Source organism: Loxodonta africana, chromosome 18 (assembly GCF_030014295.1).
Source record: "Loxodonta africana isolate mLoxAfr1 chromosome 18, mLoxAfr1.hap2, whole genome shotgun sequence".
Lineage (NCBI taxonomy): Eukaryota > Metazoa > Chordata > Mammalia > Proboscidea > Elephantidae > Loxodonta > Loxodonta africana.
In genome coordinates, this window is record NC_087359.1 from 72,663,134 (window position 1) to 72,681,525 (window position 18,392).

At 45.5% G+C, this 18,392-nt stretch overlaps 1 protein-coding gene across 1 annotated transcript in view; it reads left to right on the forward strand.

The window, feature by feature from the left end:
• Nucleotides 1-18,392, forward strand: part of GLP2R (glucagon like peptide 2 receptor) — an 87,513-nt gene that overhangs the window by 45,740 nt on the left and 23,381 nt on the right. The window contains exons 9-10 of the mRNA XM_003416788.2: nt 8,542-8,630; nt 18,183-18,321. Coding sequence (XP_003416836.2) covers nt 8,542-8,630; nt 18,183-18,321 — 228 coding nt within the window. The remainder of the gene's footprint in view (nt 1-8,541; nt 8,631-18,182; nt 18,322-18,392) is intronic.

Consider the following 18,392-nt stretch of genomic DNA (forward strand, 5'->3'; position numbering starts at 1 on the left):
CTTTTCCTGCTTCGTACCTCTCTGGGTCCTCTATACCACCAGGAAGGCAGTGGCTTTCTGCTCTCTCTGGCTTTGTAAACATCTCATTGCTGTATTTCCCTCCTCTGAAGAGTTACCGTAGACATCTCCCCATATCCTGGATTTCCCTTCCCCATCAGCACTTACCTTTGCTGTGCTCTATCTTCTGCTTTCCATGGTGAGAGTAAGTCAGATAATAGGTATATATTGGGTTCTTCATTGTTGTAAAACTGAATGAGTGAATGTATGAATACATGAGAGATAGAGAAAGGGCTCCCCTTCCCCTTTCCTAACTGTTCCTTACTGTCTATGTGATATGGGCATTTCAGCAGGGCTCTTGGGAGAGGGAGTGTTTTAACCCAAAGGAGTAGCTTTATGATAGGGATTTTAGTCCACATAGCAGGTCAGTGGAGAAGGGTTTTGGGAGTAGGTGGAAGAGTTTGGGGGTAGGTGGAAGAATTTGACATAGATTAGGCCCTCCTCTGAGCTTCTGGTGTACTAGTGATCATCTCTGCCAACCTTTAAGACCCAGGTCTGTGCAGAGAAGTTGGAGTGCCACAGAAATGTCAATAAGAATGTTACATCTGATATAGAAGGGAAATTGCTCAACATGGTAAAGGGCATCTATGCAAAACCAATGGGCAACATTATTCTTAATGAGTGAAAACATTCCCCTTGAGAAGAGGATTAAGACAAGGATGCCCTTTATCAACACTACTATTTAACACTGTGCTGGAAGTCCTAGCTAGAGCAATAAGGCAATAAAAAGAAATAAAGGGCATTCAAATTCATAATGAAGAAGTTAAACTGTCCCTATTTTCAGATGATATGATACTATACATAGAAAACCCAAAAGACTCCATGAGACAAATACTAGAACAGAAAGATTCATCACAGGAGCAGGATACAAGATAAACATACAAAAATCAGTTAGATTTCTATACACCAATAAAGACAATGATGAAAAGGAAATCAGGAAAACAATACCATTTATAATAGCCCCTAAAAAAATAAAATACTTAGGAATAAATCTAACCAGGGATGTAAAAGACCCATACAAAGATAACTATAAAACACCACTGTAAGAAACCAAGAGAGATCTACATAAATGGAAAAACATACCATGCGCATGGATAGGTAGACTCAACATTGTGAAAGTGACAATTCTACCCAAAGCAATTTACAAATACAATGCAATCTCAATCCAAATACCAACAACGTTCTTTGAACAGATGAAAAAACTAATCATTAACTTTATATGGAAAGGGAAGAAGCCCCAGATAAGTAAAGCACTACTGAAGAAGAATAAAGTAGGAGGACTCACACTACCTGATCTGAGAACCTACTATACAGCTACGGTAGTCAAAATAGCCTGGTACTGGTACAATGACAGATACGTTGACTGATGGAACAGAATTGAGAATCCAGAAGTAAATTCATCCACCTGTGGTCACCTGATCTTTGACAAAGGCCCAAAGTCCATTAAATGGGGAAAAGACAGTCTTTTTAATAAATGGTGTTTGCAGAACTGGATGTCCAACTGCAAAAAAATGAAACAGGACCCATGCCTCACATCATATAAAAAACTAATTCAAAATTGACCAAAGACCTAAACATAAAGCCAAAAACTATAAAGTGCATAGAAAAAAAATAGGATCAATGCTAGAGACCCTAATACATGGCATTAACAGGATACAAACCATAACCAACAACATACAAACTCCAGAAGATAAGCTAGATAACTGGGATCTTCTAAAAATTAAACACTTATGCTCATCAAAGGACTTCACCAAAAGAGTGAATAGAGAACCTACGGACTCGGAAAATATTTTTGGCTATTACAAATCAGACAAAGATTTACTCTCTAAAATCTATAAGGAAAATCCAACACCTCTACAAGAAAGAGACAAATAATCCAATTAAAAAATGAGCAAAGGAAATGAACAGACACTTCACCAAAGAAGACATACAAACAGCCAATAGACACATGAGGAAATGCTCGTGATCACTAGCCATTAGAGAAATGCAAATTAAAACCACAATGAGATACTATCTTATCCCAACATTACTGGCACCAAAAAAAAAAAAAGCAAACAGAAAATAACAAATGTTGGAGAGGCTGTGGGGAGATCAGAATTCTTATGCACTGCTGGTGGGAATGCAAAATGATACAACCATCTTGGAAAACGATATGGTGTTTCCTTAGAAAGCTAGAAATAGAAATACCACATGATCCAGCAATCCCACTCCTAGGAATATATCCTAGAAAAATAAGAGTTGTCACACGAATAGACATATGTACACCCATGTTCATTGTAGCATTGTTCACAAGAGCAAAAACATGGAAACAACTCAATGCCCATCAACAGATGAATGGACAAACTACAGTATGTACACACAATGGAGTATCATGCAACGACAAAGAACAATGACACATCTGTGAAGCATCTCATAACATGGATGAATCTGGCATTATGCTGAGTAAAATAAGTCAATCATAAAAGGACAAATATTGTATGAGACTACTACTGTAAAAACTCATGAAAAGGTTTACATACAAAAAGAAACAATCTTTGATGGTTATGAGGGAGGGGAGGGGTGGGGATGGAAAAACACTAAATAGACAATAGATAAGTGGTAACTTTGGCGAAGGGTGAGACAGTACACAATACTGGGGAAGCCAGCGCAACTTGTACAAGGCAAGGTCGTGGAAGCTCCATAGACACATCCAAACTCCCTGAGGGATGGAATTGCTGGGCTGAGGGCTGTGGGGACCATGGTCTCGGGGAACATCTAGCTCAACTGGCATAACATAGTTTATAAAGAAAGTGTTCTACATTTTACTTTGGTGAGTAGTGTCTGGGGTCTTAAAAGCTTGTGAGCAGCCATCTAAGATACTCCACTGGTCTCACCCCCTTGGGAACAAGGAAGAATGAAGAAAACTAAACATACAAAGGAAAGATTAGTCCAAAGGACTAATGGGCCACAACTACCACGGCCTCTACCAGACTGAGTCCAGTACAGCTACATGGTGCCTGGCTACCACCACCGACTGTTCTGACAGGGATCACAGTTGAGGGTTCTGGACAGAGCTGGAGAAAAATGTAGAACAAAATTCTAACTCACAAAAAAAGACCGGACATACTGGCCTGACAGAGGCTGGAGAAACCCTGAGTGTATGGCCCCCGGACACGCTTTTAGTTCAGTACTGAAGTCACTGCTGAGGCTCACCCTTCAGCCAAAGATTAGACAGGCCCATAAAACAAAAAAAGACTAAAGGGGTACACTAGCCCAGGGGCAAGGACGAGAAGGCAGGAGGGGACAGGAAAGTTGGTAATAGGGAACTCAAGCTTGAGAAGGGAGAGTATTGACATGTCGTGGTGTTGTTATCCAATGTTATAAAACAATATGTGTACTAACTGTTTAATGAGAACCTAGTTTGCTCTGTAAACCTTCATCTAAAGTACAGTAAAAATTAATAATAATAAATCTAAAAAAAGAATGTTACATCTGAGAATGCATTCAGTAGTGTCTGGGACCTGGGAAAGGGGGCCTTATGTGTTGGGGGTCCTAAGTGCCCCTTACTAGGTTACAGAATCCTAGAGCTGACTGAGTTCTTGAAAAATCTCCTCATTCAGCCCCATTCCTGCTTTTGCACAAATAAACAAACCCCCAGTGCCGTTGAGTTGATTCCGACTCATAGCGACCCTATAGGAAAGAGCAGAACTGCCCAGAGAGTTTCCAAGGAGCACCTGGTGAATTCCAACTGCAGACCTTTTGGTTAGCATCCATAACTTAACTACTACACCACCAGGGTTTCCTTTGCACAGATGAAGAACTAAAAAACAAAGCAAACAACCAGCTAAAGAGACATACCATTGAGTCAAGTCCAACTCATGGCAACCCCATGTGTGTCAGAGGAGAACTGTGCTCCATAGAGTTTTTTTGGCTGTAATTTTAATGGAACAGATAGCCAGGCCTTTCTTCCACAGTGGTGTGGGGTGGGTTCAAACCTTTAACCTTTTGGGTAGTAGCCGAGAGCAAATCCAGGGAGGTAAATGAAGAACAGCACCACCCAAAGGTGATCGCTAACTCTTTGCTTCTTGGGAACCTAGTTGGACGGAGGCTTCGTGGTAAACCAGGCTGGTGCCTTTGTTCCATGGCAGTGAGGACGTGCTTCCTCCACATGGCCAGTTGGGTTATGCCCATTTTCTCTTGCTTGGTCTCTGGAAGACACAAAGAACAGCAAGCCAACAGGCTTCTCATGACAACCCTTCATTTCTTTGGAGACGGTCATGATTGAAAGTAACTCACTGAAACCTGTGCCTTTCCCCAGTTAAGCTTACTTTGTGAGAAAAATGCCTGTGTTCCACACATCTCTAAGCCAAGGACACAACGTTTTCTCTTTATGATGAAAAGCAGATATCCCATTAAAAGGGACAGGTTACTTGGTTACACTTAGTTTGTACTAAATATTCTCTGGCAACATCCATCATTCCTTTTGGTGCGTGGATTGGACAAATAGCCTCTTGCCTGAAACTCTAGCCTTTTGGCATTTAGCATTGATTTTTTTTTTTTTTTTAAGGCCAAGGAAGTAAGTAATAACGCACATGTTGGATTCTACAGCTTGTGTTTCAATACGTAGTTAAAGGCTATTATTTCTAGTCAGAAACACTAATACTGTCCTGGCTCAAATTCTGTAGAGAATTTACTCCATTAGTTGTCACCCTATCACCTTCTCTAGGAGTCCTGGGTGGCGCAAATGGGTAAGCGCTCAACTACTAACTGAAAGGTTGGTGGCTTGAATCTACCTAAAGCCACCCACAGGTGCCTGGTGATCTGCTTCTTAAAGGTGACAGCCCTGAAAACCCTAGAAAGTACAGTTCTACTCTGCAGCACATGGGTCAGAATCAACTCGATGACATCGGGTTTGGTTTGGTTTTTGGCTTTATCACCTTGTCTGTCAGGTCTTTCTCCCTTGCAGAGAGGCATTCTCAAATCTTCCCAGTCTTAGAAACAAGTGCAACCAAAAACCTCCTTCCAGCCCTGCAAATACGAGCAGGGGGACTCTGTCTCTGTCCTGCGTCCCTTGCTGACTGTGGTTCTATCCCTGTGCTTCCCTCTACAGCCAACATTGTCTACACTTGCTGTTTCCCCCTCTCTACATTTCGTTCGTACAACAAAGCCTTGTGATCTGGCTGTTCTCCCTGGTGCCCGAGGCAGCTTCTCTCCTCCAACTCATTGCTAAATGCAGTCTTATCTTGCTTCAACTGTGTATAGAATTTTGTTGTTGTCAACTGCTCTCAAGCCAGCTCGGAGTCATGGTGACCCCGTGTATAATAGAACAAAACGTTGTCTGGTCCCGTGCCATCTTCTTGATCACCAAGATGCTTGAGTCCATTGTTGCGGCTGTTGTCGTGCCTTCCAACCTGGGGAGCTCATCTTCCAGAGCTGTATCAGACAATATTCCGTTGTGACCGATCGGGTTTTTATTGGCTAATTTTTGGTAGTAGATCACCAGGCCTCTCTTCCTAGTCTGTCTTAGTCTGGAAGCTCCTCTAAGACGCATCCACCGTGGGTGACTCTGATGGTATTTGAAACTGGGGCGTAGTTTCCAGCATCATAGCAACACGCAAACCACCACAGTATGACACACTGACAGCTGCTATTTACACGTTCTTCAAATTCTCCTCTTCACGAGCTTCCAGGACACCACTCTCTGGTGGCTCACTCCAACTGCTGAAACTCCTCTTTCTCAATCCCCTTTGCTATCTCCTCTTCCTCACCTTTCCCTTCGTTACGAGGTGATTTCCTTAACTTTCTTTTTCTCAGTCTACACAGTCTCCCTGAACAATCTCACCAACTCCAAAGGCTTCATGCTCTGCCTGTGGTCTCTCTGCTGAAGTCTAGACATGAATATCTACTGCTTTGGGGCATCTCTTGTGGCCAAACTGGACTCCTCATCTCCTCTGCCTCCAAGGCTCTTCCCGTTCCCCGTGGTCCCTGTCTTGGTGAGTGGCACTACCACACATTTGGGGTCTACCACAAAACTTCAGGATCATCTCTGACCTCACACCCAGACAAAAGTCATTTGACTCAAACTCCTTAATCATTTCAAATTTGCCACCTCCTCTCCATCCCATTGTACCAGGGCTGTTGGTTTAGGTCACCACCACCAGGACCACTGAAGCTGCCTCCACCTGGTCTCCCTCCTCCAGCCTTGCCCTCATCTAATCCATTCTCCACACTGCTGCTAAAATGATATTTCTGAAATGCAAATCTGATCAGGTCACTTCCCGCTTGAAACTCATCACTGGCTCTCCATTGCTTTCAGATACCACCAGACCAGTTGCTGTCAAGTCAACTCATGGCGACCCCATGTGTGTCAGAGTAGAGCTGTGCTCTATAGGGTTTTCAGTGGCTGATTTTGCAGAAGTAGATTGCCAGGCCTTTTTTTCAAGGTGCTGCCAGGTGGACTTGAACCTCCAATCTTTTGGTTAACAGCCGAGTGCATTTAACTGTTTACACTACCCGGGAAGTCCATTGCTTTCAAAAGAATACCCAAAATCTTTAGTGAGTTGGTGAAAAGCCATGTTTCAACTGACCCTGCCTCCTGCTCCAGTCTCACTTCTCACAAGCCACACACCAACCCCACCACCTGCTCTTCCACATCCCAGGACTCTACCTTTGGCTGTCCCCTTGCCTGGAATGTTCTCCCTCCTGTCTTTACCGGTACTAGTCCTAGTGTGACTCGAGTCTCAGTTTAGAGGTCACCCCCTCTGGGAAGCCTTCACTGGCCAACATCATCTGGGACAGGTTCCCTCTTAAGGTTGTGATTGTCCCCTGGCCACCCCTCTATCACATCACACTGTATTACTTAGTGGATACGCCAGTACCCTGTGAGCTCATTAAGGGCAGGGGTCAGTCTTCTAGCTCTTAGACTTCAGCATCTAACACAGGACCTGGTATGTAGTAGTTGCTGAATAGTTATTGACAAAAAGAATGAAATATTTTTCTGCAATTTCCCTTTTCTTATGGTTCTGACTCTTCTGTCTCTTCGTCTTGCCTCTTTGTTTACTTCTTCAGGAGAGGAAAAGTCCTGGGGGAGGGGCGACCTTCCCTGGTCCCTACATCCATTTAAAATGTTCTGCCTTTCTCCTGTTCATCTGCTTCTTCCTTCTGAAGCTACTATGTTCTCTTCATCTTTCTCCCACTTAGTTTGTAGCCCTCCCTGAGCTGATTTTGCCCCAGATCCAGGTACCACATTGTCTTCCCATAAGGCTCTATCTCCACCATCAAAGCTTAATTATTTATTTATTGTGGTGTAAAACGTATGACTTAAAACAATAGTAAACATACCTCACACGGTTTCTGTGGGTAAGGAATTTGGGAGTGGCTTAGCGGGCACTTTCGTCTCATGATCTCTCGTGAGGTTATAGTCAAGTTGGTGGCCAGGCTTGCAGCCATCTGAAGGCTGGATCAGAGCAGGAGGATCAGCTTCTCAGGTGGCCCACTCACATGGCTGGCAAGATGGTGTCAGTTGTTGGCAGGAGGCCTAAGTTCTTCCCACGTGAGTCTCTATGCAGGCTGCTTGAGTGTCCTTGCAACATGGTGGCTGGCTTTCCTCAGAGTGAGCAATCCAAGAGATAGAAGAGGGAAGAGGGAAGAGAGGAAGAGGTCACATAGCATCACTTCTATCATATTCTTTTCATTAGATACAGGTAACTAAATCACATTCAAGGGGAGGAGAATTAGGCTCTGCCTTTTGAAGGCAGAAATGTCAAAGAATTTGCAGGCATGTTTTAAAGTTTCTACCAAGGCTGATAATGAAGGATTGAATTTGCCAGTCCATGATAATTGTGGAAAGTAGTCTAGGAAGTGGAAAGTGTGTACTTTCCAATGAATGGCAAGACAGCAACAGGACCTCAATTTAGATACCAAAAGGGCTGCGGTTCTTTACAAAAGAGAGGCAGTGTGGCATTCTGTTTAAGAGAAGGAGGGTTGTAATCAGATAAATATAGATTTAAATACTGGCACCCCACTTAGCTGTGTAATGCTGGGAGTTAATCTTATCTCCTCTGTACCTCTGGTTTCTCATTGCATTATGGAGATAAGGATAGTTGTATCTACCAGAGGGTTGTTGTGAAGGTTAAATAAAATAGTGTGTGGAAAGTTCTTAGATCAATGCCTGGCATGGTAAGTACTCAAAAAATGTTGGTTTATGATAATAACGCAAATGCCCAGCTGTCTTTCTCAGATGGCTTTAGTGGTGGGCCTCCCTGAGGAGGAAGAATAAACTAAATGACTTCTCAAGGTTCCTTCCAGACCCTCTGTTCAGATGGCTTTTGGACAGTGGGAATTACTTTTAGCGCTTACTACTTGACCGGCTGACTACCAGATTTCCCCTGGTTAACGTGGTCAAGGAACTGATGGCTGAGTCCTAGGTGACCTTGATATTCATGGCCGTATGGAGACCATCACTTACTCACCCACATCTTCTGGTTTTCTTGTTTTTTTTTCAAGGTCAATTTCTTCATCTTCCTGAAAATTCTCAAGCTTCTCGTTTCTAAGCTCAAAGCCCATCAAATGTGTTTCAGAGATTATAAGTACAGGTGAGTGTCCTGAGGTCAGTACAAAGCCCATCAAATGTGTTTCAGAGATTATAAGTACAGGTGAGTGTCCCGAGGTCAGTACCCAGCACTTGAAGGTTATTTCAATCCCTTCTGGCTGTTCTGCCTTAAGTCCAGGAAGGGACCCCAAGTTTCATTAGTATGTGTCTCTTCATTAGTTTGGGTATAGGAAAGAGACCCTTCAAGAAAGGTCTCATAGGACCATGCAGGACTTTTGACAAAAATGAGGACCTTCTGACCCCATGAAAATGAAATAAGTGGTGAGGAATCAGGAACGCACTCATTCTTCCAGCAGAAAACTGTGAAATACCCCTGAGAATGGGTGGCTTGTGTGGCATGGAGAGTCGTCTGAAGGGAAGTTTGACAGCTGACGTCCTTGTGGGAGGATTGGATGTAACGACGTAAAGGACACATTTATAACTCAGCAGAGTACTTGGGGTTCTGGAGACCTTGATACATTTAGAGTCCAAGGGAAGAGGTTCCTCCTGCCGTCACCGTTTTTTGTGACTTGCCTTTGCTATATCCCATCCTCTGTTTTCTGTATTGACCGCGATGCCAGTTCACAGTCATATCTTAAGTATTTATTGAGTTCTTCATCACTGTAAAAACGAATGAATAAATGAGAAATAGAGAAAGAGCTCCCTTCCTCCTCTCACAGTCATTCCTTACTTTCTAGGTGATGTATGCATTTCAGTAGGGCTTATGAGGACAGGGAAACCCTGGTGGCATAGTGGTTAAGTGCCACAGCTGCTAACCAAAACGTCAGCAGTTCGGATCCACCAGGTGCTCCTTGGAAACTCTATGGGGCAGTTCTGTTCTGTCCTATAGGGTTGCTATGAGTCAGAATCGACTTGAGGGCAGTGGGTTTTTTAATGGGTTTTTGAGGAGAGAGTTGTTCCTAGATGGAGTAAACAGTTAATGTGATTGGCTGCTAACCAAAAAGTTGAAGGTTTGAGTCCATCCAGAGGCACCTCAAAAGAAAGGCCTGGCAATCTACTTCCAAAAAAAAGAGCCATTGAAAACCCCATGGAGCATGGTTCTTCTCTGAAGCACATGGGGTCACCATGAGTCAGAGTTGACTAGATGGCAGCTGGTACTGATACTGGTTTGAGGAGAGAGTGTTTTAGCCCAAAGAAGTAGCCCTACCGGTAGGCATTTTAGTCCCACGTAGCAGGCCAGGGGAAGAAGGTGTGAGTGAGGATGGCTATCACCCTGTTTCTCACTCTTTCTAAGGCCAGAATGGGGCCTGTCTCAGGGGCTGCAAAGGTAGCTTTTTCCTTTTATGTGGCAAGTGTTTCATGAATGCCTCTGATGCAGTTGGCACTATGCCTGGAACATAAAGGTAAGTATAATGAGGACCCTGTCTTCAAGGAGAACACATCCTGAGTCACTAAGGATGGAATGTTGGTGAGGAGGCTGGTGCTGGCCATGACTCCAGACTGACCACCTGACCTTGGGCAAATCACTTGGCCTCCCTGGGCCCGTTTTTTAATGTGTAAAATAGGAGTCACACGAGACCCACTCCCCGCTTGTTAAGGAGATAAAATACCAGTAGTGGTTGCTGTCGATTCGACACCAACTCATGGAGACCCCAATGTGTGATCCCGTGTATGTCAGAGTAGAGCTCTTCTCCAGAGTTTTCAATGGCGGATTTTTTTAAGGTAGATCACCAGGCCTTCTTTCCGAGTTGTCTCTGGGCAGACTCAAACCTCCAACCTTTCGGTTAGCAACCGAGTGCGTTGACTGCTCATACCACCCAGGGACTCCTTAAGAAGATAACAGGAGACCATAGACACGAGTGGCCCAGCTGAATCAGACGTAGTCAGTGGTATTTGCCCAGGACCCACACTCCCGGAGGTCCAGAGAGTAAACACAGTTCAGGACTGGTCAAATGCATACTATATTTGCTAGTTGGGGCTTTGGCCCAAACATTTTCCAAAACCCCCCTAGCCCCAGGGAACTGGTCTGGACTGGACCACATGGAGCCACTCTGTCTCCTTCAGGGCCTCCGGTCAAGTTTCCCAGTGGCTGAGCAGGCTCTTTGGCCCCTTTCCCAAGGCTCAGGCCCCATCTCGGCTCTCTCACTATCTCTGAGGGTGAAGGTCCAGGGCTGAGAGCACAGATGGTCTGCCCTGCTCGGGTCTATTCATGAAGGGCAGTCCTCTCAGCAACCAGGTGCAGGGAAAACCAGGACTTCCCAGAAACCAGCCAGAGGCCAGCACTCCCAGGGGACAGAAGCAGGGAAAAGACGAGTCCCAAGACACCACTTTCCGTGCAGACCCAGAGCCTGAATCCTGATGGTTTGTGCCTCTAAAGCCCACCATCTCCCCAGGGCCCAGACCCACAGCAGCCCCTACCGTAGCTTCCATCCTCACTGCTCGCAGCTTCACCGGACAGCTGGCCAAAAGCATAGACCCTTGAGCCCTACCACTGGGTCTTCCCACTCAGTAACGTGGGATGGTGTGTACTTCTTACTTGGGAGATCCTGATACACAACCAGAATGGAGGACCGTTGGCCCAGACAGTCTAGTGAAATAACACATAGAATTTTCTGGTTGGGCCATGGTGAGTGTGTTCCTAGGCAGCCTCAATATTCCCTTTTCCAAGGTCCCCCCTAAAGTGATGCAAGACAGAGGTATCCAAAATTTTATAATCAAGCACCCCTATCAGTAAAGAAATTTTGAGCATGTCCTCATCATATGGTTTATTAAACTAATGGGTACAGTATGAAATACACCAAGAAATCGAAATAAAAAGGATAAAGAAAATATACATAGAATTTCTATTACTATGTTGTCTCCCAATCCCAAATGGATCACCTGGCACGGCCCTGGAGTGTGCACACCCCCTGGGCAGCCATCGATTTGGTGGAGGGAAAATCAAGATGCAGGGGAGACCCTCATGCTGGGCAATGATTCAGGAAGGCTGCTTTGCGGGGAGAAAGAGTACCCCTGTCTGACATGTATGATCCCTCTGAAAACTCCTTTTCCTTTCCTTCAGCCCTTTCACTGGTTCAAGGAAAAAGCTTGGTAAGAGGAACCTGGGTGTGTGACTGCCTTGGAGGGTTTGCAGCACCTGGGGCCCGTAATGGGGACCTATCAGTCTTCCTGGGTGGCTGAGACAAGGGAGGACTGCCTGATGCCAAGTGAACTCACAAGAGACTTACATGTATAAACTAGACTGTACAAAAATTCATTTCTTACGTGTGTGGGAAGTGGGGCTAGGGGAGGAGATGACTTCCTAGTGCTCAGACTGGTCATAAAGTTTTTTATTCTGGACACCAGAAGACCCAGCCACCCAAAGTGGTCCCTGGAATATTGCCCAGCAGAGTGACTGGCATTGCAGGATTGCTGACGGTGGCCTGATGAACCACCTCATCCACCTGCCCGGTGAGGGGACGGTTCATTCCCCAGAGCCAGGGCCTCCCACGCAGGGGAACCAGTAAATCACTTGCCATTGAGTCAGCTCTGACTCGTGGTGACCCCGTGTGTTGCAGAGTAGAACTGTGCTCCATGGGGTTTTCAGAGGCTCATTTTTTGGAAGTAGGTCACCCGGCCTTTCTTCTGAGGCAACTCTGGGTGTATTTGTACCCCCAGTAAGGCTAAGGTGGGATAAGTACTTAGAACTTTTTGTTTTTTTGTGCTTCCTCCCTACCATTTTGGTTGGCCATCTCCTTTCAGCTTACTTACCCTTTCTCCGTGAAGAGTACAATATAATTTATTAGCTTATGCTTATTAACTAGCAAAAAGATCGGGGCCTGTCTCTCAGAACACGCTCAGACCACCTTATTTTACTCCCTTGGCTGCTGAATCCCACAGCACATATGAGTACATTTTGCCAGTTTTTCTCAGAAACTGCCCCCCCTTCCCAAAAAACAAAACCAAACCCATTGCCGTTGAGTTGATTCCGACTCATAGTGACCCTATAGGACAGAGTAGAACTGTCCCGTAGGGCTTGCAAGGAGCAACTGTTGAATTTGAACTGCTGACCTTTTGGTTAGCAGCTGAACGCTTAACTTCTGTGCCACCAGGGCTCCTTTGCTCAGAAAGCAGTGCCAATTCCACTTCCAGGTTCTGGGAGGGCAACTTACTGTCACCGTAATGGATCATTGACACCCGCAGCTCACACTGCCCTCTTCCACGTTGGAAGGTTGCTCCTCTACCACATTGCCCGCCATGTTTGTTTTCCCTGAGAGTCCCCTGCTGGGGTAAGGAGGAGGGGACCATGGGACCCTGCTCATTTTGCCTGAACTCTGGTAGGAGCAGCCTTGCCTCTCACTCTCCCAGATTTTGAGAACTTTCAGAATGCAGCTCTCAAGATTTGGCCCCCCCCAACCAGAAGTCTATTTTAGGAAAGTTTAAACACATTGAGGTCCTGCCAAAGAGGCAAGTTGCTAGGAGCCAGAGAACTTTCTGTAGCCTAGCCTTGACCCCGGGGTTCTACCATTCAAGTGGAGGAAGTTGTAAATGGCCCAGTTGTCTGGCCTGGAGAGGGAGAGCTGAGCCAAGCGTGAAGGAGGAACTTCAGGGCTGTAAACAGCAAGAATAATGCCCTTGGAACCCGCACAGAGACTAGGACCATTGGCTCCGTCAGAGTTCTCTGTTCTGTGTGGTTCCCAGCACGGATCTGTGTTCTTCCCCTAGATAAAAACCAAACCAAACCCATTGCCGTTGAGTCGATTCTGACTCATAGCGACCCTATAGGTCAGAGTAGAACTGCCCCATAGAATTTCCAAGGAGCACCTGGTGGATTTGAACTGCTGACCTTTTGGCTAGCAGCTGTAGCACTTAACCACTACACCACCAGGGTTTCCTTCCCCTAGATAAAAAATAAAGGGGCTTAATTTTGTATACGAAGGGTGGGCAGAACTCTTAGAGAATTTAAGAGTTGTTCTATAGTAAAGGAGAAGTTTTCCTTAATGTGCCAAACCCCAGAGTCCTTTCTGAAAGTTGTTCTCTGTGGAAACACCGAGTGAAGGTAGTCTGCAGTAAGCACCCAAGACTAAATGTGCCACAACTGGTTGTCTTAAAGTCGACTCCAACTCGTGGCGACTCCTGCCAAGCCCGTGTGTCTGAGTAGAGCTGTGCTCTGTGGGGTTTTCAATGGCTGATGTTTTTGGAAGTTGATGGCCAGGCCTTCTTCTGAGGTGCCTCTGAGTAGACCCGCGCTTCCAACCTTTCAGTTAGCAGCTGAGCCACCCAAAATAGGTCATAAATACGTTACAAGTGGATGTAAGATCGACCAAAGTCATTGAGATTGTAAGCAATTTGAGGGCAGGGACTATTTCTTTAAAAATAATAATAGCTAAAGCTGGTTGATCACTTACCATGTGTCAAACCAAAAAAAAAAAATCAAACCCTTTGCCGTTGAGTCAGTTCCTACCCATAGTGACCCTATAGGACAGAGTAGAACTGCCCCTTAAGGTTTCCAAGGAGCACCTGGTGGATTCAGACTGTTGACCTTTTGGTTAGCAGCCATAGCTCTTAACCGCTGTACCACGAGGGCTTTCTGTCACGTGTCAGGCAGTACTTATTCTGGGTGTTTGCCGCATGTTATCTCATCATCACAATGACGCTGCCAGGTAGGTGCTGTTATTAGCATAATCCTCACTTTACAGAAGAGGAAACTGACAGGTTAAAGTCACATTTCTAGTAATTGGCGATGTTGGGACTCGAACCTACGTCCCAAGGACTGTCCCTGCACTCTGCTGAGCTTGAGTACAACCCTCCTCCTTCCACTGTTCTTGCTCATGGGCTCAGAGCACATGCTGGATAAATATTTATTGAATAGTTAAATCGCTTCAAGGAATTAAACCATTTAAATAAACAAATGATTATAGATGAAAAATAAGCATAAACACAGCCCATAAGAGTAAACTGCTATAGTTAATTGTGGATTTTAAATCTCAGCAGAGACACAAATAGTACTTTGTCTAAGGTAGAAGTTAGAATGAGGTGAAGAGTGAGGGATCCCTTCTTATATCCGTCCCGAGGGGTGGTAGTTACTTAAATTGCCTCGAAGTCTGTATAAATATGGTTTTTCTTGAAAAATAATCTCCTCCTAAATGCAGTGTGGAATCCTGGATTGATCCTTGAACACAAAGATGACCGTAGTGGAAAAACAGGTGAAATCCAAATGACATCTGGAGTTTAGTTATTAGTGATGGACCAATATTGGTTCCTTAGTTTAGACAAATGTTCTGCAGTTATATAAGATGTTAACACTAGCGGAAGCCGAGTGGGAAGCATACAGGAACTCTCTGTACCATCCTTGCTACTTTTCTATAAATCTGAAAATCTAAAAGAATGCCATTAAAACAAACAAACAAACAAACATACCGTCCTAGCCTGTGCAGTTGATGGTAGGGCATGGGTCTGTGTGCACGTACATAAGCACCGTAACCACAGGTCTGGGTGCACGTATGTAAGCACCGTAACCACGGGTCTGGGTGTACGTATGTAAGCATAAGCACCGTACCCACGGGTCTGTGTGCACGTATGTAAGCACCGCAACCACGGGTCTGGGTGCACGTATGTAAGCACCGCAACCACGGGTCTGGGTGCACGTATGTAAGCACCGTAAGCACGGGTCTGGGTGTACGTAAGTACGGTAACTGGTTGCTGTGGTGCCAACTCCGAGTCATGGCAACCCATGTGTGTCAGAGTACAACTGTGCTCCGTAGGGTTTTCAATGGCTAATATTTTGGAAATAGGTTGCCAGGCCTTTGTTTTGAGGCTGCGAACCTCCAACCTTTCGGTTAGCAGCTAAGTGCGTTAACTCTTTGTACCACCCAGGGACTCCTAGTATGTAAGTATGTATCATTAAAACCCAGATAACCCAGAACAAGGGTCACGAACTCAAACACTTGCAAGGGCCAAGCCAGTAACACGAGTGAGGAGTGCAGGCTGTGTGGGGCCTGGGATCCTCTAAAGGGACAGCCAGCACCCAGCTGCAGCTATGACTGCCAAACAGGAACTTGGGCCCACTATTGCCAGATCGGAAACCGTGGTGGTGTGGTGGTTGAGAGCTACAGCTGCTAACCAAAAGGTCAGCAGTTCAAAGCTACCAGGCACTTGGAAACCCTGTGGGGCAGTTCTACTCTGTCCTACAGGGTCACTGTAAGTCGGAATCGACTAGACAGCAATGGTTTTTTTTTTTTTTTTTTTTTTGGTTACCACATCTCCCCATTTTTCAAAAGAAGCTGGGAATCTGAACATTCTCCTAATTATTTAAATATGGTTCCAATAACAAAAATAACTACAAGGGATAAGCAAAATCTGTCAGCTGGTCAAATACAGCCCATAGTCACCAGTTTGCAACCTCTGAACCAGAGGGTTTTAAAAAATGCTCCTGGAAGTAAGACTCTTGAAATCGTCTGTCCTTGGAGCCCCTTAATGTTGGGTAGCTAAGCGACTCCTACACGGGGCTGGCGGTGGGCGGTGGGGCGTTAAGTTTCGGGGAAGAGCTGCAGCTTAGCTCAGGAGAGCCACATCACCAGGGCCTGCTCTCTGTCTCCCCCTCCTCCTCTCTCCTCCATGGTCAAAGCACAGGTACACACAGCCCATGTGGCCAGGGTAGGCACCCCTGCCTGGTGGCTCATGCTCAAAAAGGTAAGGTTTTGTGTTTTTTTTTTGGTCTCATTGATAACATTGCATTTGAATGACTCTCATAGACACAGGGTTCATAGCAAGTTCTTTCTCTTGGACAGAATTCAACCTTCCCGGAGAAACTGGCCATGACTTAGCCAAACCAAACCAGACCAAACCAGACCAAACCAGACCAAACCAGACCAAACCAGACCAAACCAGACCAAACCAGACCAAACCAGACCAAACCAGACCAAACCAAACCAAACCCACAGCTGTTGAGTCGCTTCTGACTCATAGCGACCCTATAAGACAGAGCAGAACTGCCCCGTAGAGTCTCCGAGGAGCGCCTGGCGGATTCGAACTGCTGACCTTTTGGTTAGCAGCTGTAGCCCTAAACCACTACGCCACCAGGGTTTCCATGACAGCCAGTTGCCATCAAGTTGACTCCAATCCATGGTGCCCCCGTGTGTGTCAGAGCAGAACTGCGCTCCATAAGATTTTCAGTGGCCAATTTTTCAGGAGTAGATTGCCAGGCCTTTCTCCCAAGGTGCCTCTGGTGCCTTTCTGTTAGCAGCTAAGTGTGTTAACCTTTTGCACCACCCAGGAACTCCTCATGTCCTTGTGCTTCTACATCCCTGACTCCAGAGGTTTGGGGGATAAACCTCCTCCTAGTCTGGCCCTTTAAGAGAAGTAGCTTAGACTTAAATGAAGCTCTTTTTAGTTAATGTGTATAAGACCTGTATTTCTGTTTGTGCTGTAAACATGAGTCACCTTTGCAAGTCTAGTTTTAAACCAAAAAGTTGCCCGATAGTAAAGAGCAGTAGCTGCTTGTCAGAATTCTACATGGAGTTGCTTAAAATTCAGACTCCCAGGACCCAGCCTCCAGGGACTGTGATCCGGAGGGTGGACACTGGGGCCCAGGAATCTACATATTTTTAACAGGGCTCCTTAAGGAATTCTAATAGCCACGTTTGGGAACACTGATATGGAGTGTTTGGGCCAGCTGTGTACTTCAACCACGTGGGCGGTACAGAGGAATGTTCGTCTCTGTATACAACAGGGAACCTCCAAACAGCGCTTTTATGAGGAGGATCAGTTTTTCACTTCCTGCAGCCCTCGCTATCATCAGGGTTGTGGGTCAGCAGAGAGTTGGATGGCGAAGCCCTACATGGAGCGTGCAAGGCTTGAATGTAAAGTCAGAAGCCCCACTGCTAGGCTGGGACTTGCATTTAGTGGCTCTGTGACCCTGGGAAAGTCCTTTTCTCTCCCTTCTCAGGCTCAGTACAGCGCCAGCACTGAAAGTCCAGAAAAGGCTGGACGATAAGATACTTGTCAAACCTTGTAGGGATGGAGCATTCCAGAATGGCAGACACTTGCATGGAAGTCTGTCCATCAGAGAAAATGTTAAGGTCTATAAAACAAACAAAACCAGTCGCCACTGAGCGGATTCCAACTCACGGTGACCCCATGTGCTTCCGAGTAGAAATACGCTCCATAGGTTTTTCAAAGGTTGATTTTTCAGAAGCAGATCACCAGGCTTTTCTTCTGAGGCACCTTTGGGTGGACTTGAACCTCCAACTTTTTGGTTAGTAGCCGAGTGCATTGACCTTTTGTGCTACCCAGGGACTCCTTAATGTCTATAACCCAGACCCAGTGCCGTTGAGTCGATTCTCACTCTATAGGTATATCCTAATCTATATGGGGGGATTCATTCGTTCAATTAATGTTTCCTGAGCATCTACTGTGAGGTGGGCGTAAGTTTGCAACAGTGAACAAAATCACACTGGCCCTTAAGGTATTAAATATGTAGTCAAGGGGACAAGCTGAAAAGTTAGCTATTCACCAATAGGATCAGAGGTACAATAATGGCATGCTGCAGGGGAGCAGAAAATGTTGCCCATTCACAAGGTGGCCTTCATAACAACTATTTGGTTGTCGTTTACAGATTGGCAAAATCAACGCTGGTCCTCATTCCTTTATTGGGTGTGCATGAGATCCTCTTCTCTTTCATCACTGATGAGCAAGTTCAAGGATTTTCAAAACTGATACGACTCTTCATTCAGTTGGCACTGAGCTCCTTCCATGTAAGTGAGCGTCTGAATCATGATGTCTTGGCTTTGGAGCAAACAAAACGCATGTGGTCTAAGCAGCCTTG